The 4,152-nt window shown below is 41.6% G+C and overlaps 1 protein-coding gene across 1 annotated transcript in view; it reads right to left on the reverse strand.

Annotated features, from left to right (window-relative positions):
* Positions 1-6: 6 nt before the first annotated feature.
* osbpl10a (oxysterol binding protein-like 10a) overlaps positions 7-4,152 on the reverse strand; it is a 38,171-nt gene continuing 34,025 nt past the window's right edge. The window contains exons 8-9 of the mRNA XM_008331227.3: positions 622-771; positions 7-540 (exon numbers count right to left, since the gene is read on the reverse strand). Coding sequence (XP_008329449.2) covers positions 28-540; positions 622-771 — 663 coding nt within the window. The 3' untranslated portion in view covers positions 7-27. The remainder of the gene's footprint in view (positions 541-621; positions 772-4,152) is intronic.

The following is a 4,152-nucleotide window of genomic DNA, read 5'->3' on the forward strand; positions in this document are numbered from 1 at the left end:
CCACAAAAATGGACATAGCTAAGTAATCTAAGGCAACTTACCTTCTCCCACCATGGACACTCCCACAGACATTCCCATGAACTTGCTCTTGGTCCACACATGAGCGTTAATGCACGTCCTCCTCTCCCGACACTCGCAATAAAACCCAGACACTGGTGGATGATGGGAAACCTGCTCGGCCACAAACTTGACTCTGTAGAACCCGCTCTGTGAGTCCTCACACTGCGATGAGTTATTGGGGCCCCTGTTTGGCTCCCGGGTTGAACCTTGGTTTGATCTGACCATAGGTTTGATCTTGTCTTTAGGCACTTCCCAGGAACAGTGGAAAGTCTCCCCCAGTATGGGGTTGTAGGGTTTTTTGGCAACTGCTCCCTTGCGCCCCTCGTGAAAGGCAGTTAGATAATACTCTACAAAACGAACTATTCTGTCCTCTGCAGTGGACCCAGCTGTAATGGACAGGAACATGTCAGGGTGAGCCATGAAGTTGGCGTACATTTCCAGTAGTGATCGTTTCTCCAAAATGAATGTGGGGAGCACCACCTATGTATGGAAACATGACATTTAAAAAAATGAAAACAAAAACAAAACACATGTTTACACTGTAGGATATTTCCTCCTCACCCGGGTGAGGTCCATGCCCAGTTTTAGCTGTGACAACAGGTGAAGAATGACGCTCCTTTGGTCATCCAAAACACCAAGATCCTCCTCATCATTGTCCTCCATGTCTGTGACCTCCTCACTGGGGCTGATGTCTTCAAGCCCGGAGTGGTGCTGCAACGACAAAAAGAAAAAAAAAAATAAGTGAAAAATATATAACTGGCTAAAAAGTTCCTCTCCACAAAAATTTCCTCAGAGCTCTTCCACAGCTATGGTGAAGTTCACTTTTCTCAGTTACAACCCTTCAACCTCCTGTGAAGTACATCACCAGAGGAACCTTTTCTTCTCCAACTGTCAATGGTAACGATAAGGTCACTTGACTCATTTGAAGGCAAGGCCAAGCAGCTGCTCCTGAGGAGCCTATAAATACTACAGGACACAACCCCATTTACTTGATACAGCAGCTCATTCTTTACTCCAGCCTGCCATGTCATCCAGACCTTCAACTACTACTCATTGCTTCATGGCACAATAAATGTCGCAGAGTGTTTCTCCGAGCAACTTGGAGAGCCTTCAGCATCCTTCAGCGAGCACAGAGAAGAGCTGTGTCTTTGGTTTGTGTTACAGCATTCAGGTGGAAAAGGATTTTGTGGAGGTTAAAGAAGAGCAGATGCCAGTGATATAACTGTGAGTAAGTTGTGCACAGGAAGAAAAGGAACAGAGAATAAGAGTCTGATGTATAATGTAGAAAGTCCTTTAGGGCCTGGAGTGTAGATGATAAGCATGCCAAAGGTCCATCCTTTTCAAACAGACTTCTTAAAAATGTCAACTTTTTGCTGTTTTTTAACATTCATTACTACTTGAAATTTTAGAAAAGAGAGAAATGCTGAAGAAACCAATTACTCTATGTCCAGTCCATTTGCAGTAAATTCCCCACAGATTCCTACAGTTATTTGCACAGATCATTTAAACTGGAATTGAATATAAAAATAATAAAAATTAAAAATAGAAAATACAATTATCGCACCTCCATAGAATTTAGGTCGGGTAAAATGTGTAATCTATTATTATCTTTAGCTCTTATGCTATGTGTAAATAAGTAAGTAGGTAAGTCCAACGTTTCTGAGGCAGGATACAACTCAGTAAATGTCAAAATAATCTCTACTTGATCTTTATTCACATTGCTTTATTTATTCACCAGTGTGTGTTGGCAACTGTTTAGCAATTGTAATTTTATTTGCCTATTTAATTACAGTTTGCTTCCAATTACAATGTGCACATATTAAATGCTTCGATATGAAATGGCATTTCAATTGTGGCATGTTCAACTGCATGAAGTTGCACTGGAAATTTCCAATACATGAGCAACTGCTGGGTACTAACCTGAATATTTCATTCAACACATGCATGCATAAAAAACAGCTCCAATTACACACTCACGTACTCACGGGGGGAAATGCCTGAACACGTGAACAGAGGTTGGTTGGGTCTCCAAGCATGTTGATGGTTAAATTTAGAAATGGAAACAGAAAAGAGAAAAAATGCAAGGGTGGGCGAGAGGTCTGTTATTATTTCAGCACTCCTAAGTGATTAAAAAAAAGGCTCTGGACAGGAATAGGAAATTACTGCTGAAGAGGTCAGAGCATTTCTGCAGTAAATTTCTCCAGGACCAAGAGAGTATTTATATGTGATTTCCTAAATGCACCCAAAACAGAGCGCATCACTGGAGTTTCCAATCTACATCACAATGTGGGGAATCACCATCATCAGACCCATGTTTTCTGCTGACCCTGCTTCAATGTTTATTTCTTTTGACAAAGTTGAGTCACATTTACTCTGAATGAAAGAGCCTAAAAATGTTTGCTTTCTAAAAGTAGTAATTCAAATCTAACAATCAATTGTGCTAAAATTTTTACAACTGTGTGGTTAATAATTTCTAGGATAGTGAAGGCATAACTAGTGTGACTCTACTTCAAGGAAATTTACTGTGGACAGCAAATATTTTAGTAAGCCTTACTAAGCCTTAGTAAGTGTTTGAAAAAGTAACTAAAGTTTAAGATCAGAAAACTAAAACTACATCCATTTCTGAAGCACAATAACATTACAAGGTTCAAGCACCTGCTCCAGCAGAGTTGAACCTGTAGAGTAACAAATCATTTTGTTTTTAACTATGCCAAAACACAGTCCAAAGAATTATTACAAATGCTGTTTACCAGAAAAACCCTTCAGAGGATCCTCCACAGTCTGGTTTATTCTTTTATTTATGAAGTCAACAAAGATTCCCACTGGAGGAAAACTATGTTTACCATGTCCTATCTTTGCTGTTCCTCAGTTACGCAGCCATGGGCTGCAAGTACTTTTCCTCACCCCCAGATTCAAAACACACACAACAGAAGGAAAGTACAGCAGGCAGGAGAATCACAGAGACATCAGCTTGTTACCACTCATAATGTCTTTGACCTGCATAAAACTGGATCTCATCTTCGAAAAAAGCAGCGGGGAAAAGTCGAACAAACAACAGCAGCAACAAAAGTCTGGCTTCCTACTTCGCCAACAAGAAATCTGCTGCAAGACTGAAAATCCAATTACTGAGGTGATCTCTCAGTGGAAACACTGTCAAGAAACGTGGCGTTCTGAGGAGTTCGAGGCTCCAGCGTGCAGAGCAGGCAACAGCCAACTCTCACTGAACGGAATCATAGGTCTTGTTAAAGAGACAATGTGGGATTTTTCAAGGAATTGAGCTTTGATGCGTGACTCACAGAGGGAGGAGACCTCCTCTGTGCTGACACTGTCGACCTCCCACTCTGTGTGAAAAACAGGAGGGAACGACAAAGCGGAGTAAAGTCCCACTGACGTATGCCTGTGCATCCTCCTATCATCCCTCTGCATTTACCCTACATCGTGTTCCATTTTTAACTCAGCCTCCTCCTCCTCATCATCATCATCACTTTACCTAGCTCCCATCTCCTCCTGTTCACACGTCACATGGATTCCCCTCCTCCACCTTCATTGCATTAGAAAGTATGTCAGCATTTTCAACGGCTCTCCTGTGGCATTTCCATTTTTACATATTTTCTCCAATCAATTTTGAGTTTGAGTTCCCTTTGATTAATTCTCCTTCTCTCTCTCACTTTCCCTCCGCCCTCGCTCTTGTCCTCTCTCTCATTGTTTCTTTCATTTATATACTCTGCTCTCATCTCCTTGTTACATCACACCATGTCCTATTCTCTTTCATCCTCATCCTTCTCCTTTAGCTGTCTCTCTCGTTCAATTTACACAGAGAACGCACATCCCCTTTCAGCACTTCTCTCGGTCTCTAAGCATCATGAGAAAGTGTGGGCGGCCGGGGGAAGCACAAATGGGGGGTAGAGGGTTACAGGACTTTGTAAGTTTCTGCAAAGTTAAACTAGAAGGGAAGATTATTTTAGAAATAAAAGTTTTATCCACAGTCGTGACATAGAAAATACAGAAGCCAACACACCCCTCTACAGTTGCTGCTGCTGCACGCCTCGTCCTTCTGCCATTTAAAAGTATTCCTTCCTCATTAAGAATGAG

The sequence above is a fragment of the Cynoglossus semilaevis genome, chromosome 18 (assembly GCF_000523025.1).
Source record: "Cynoglossus semilaevis isolate Cse_v1.0 chromosome 18, Cse_v1.0, whole genome shotgun sequence".
NCBI classification, from domain to species: domain Eukaryota; kingdom Metazoa; phylum Chordata; class Actinopteri; order Pleuronectiformes; family Cynoglossidae; genus Cynoglossus; species Cynoglossus semilaevis.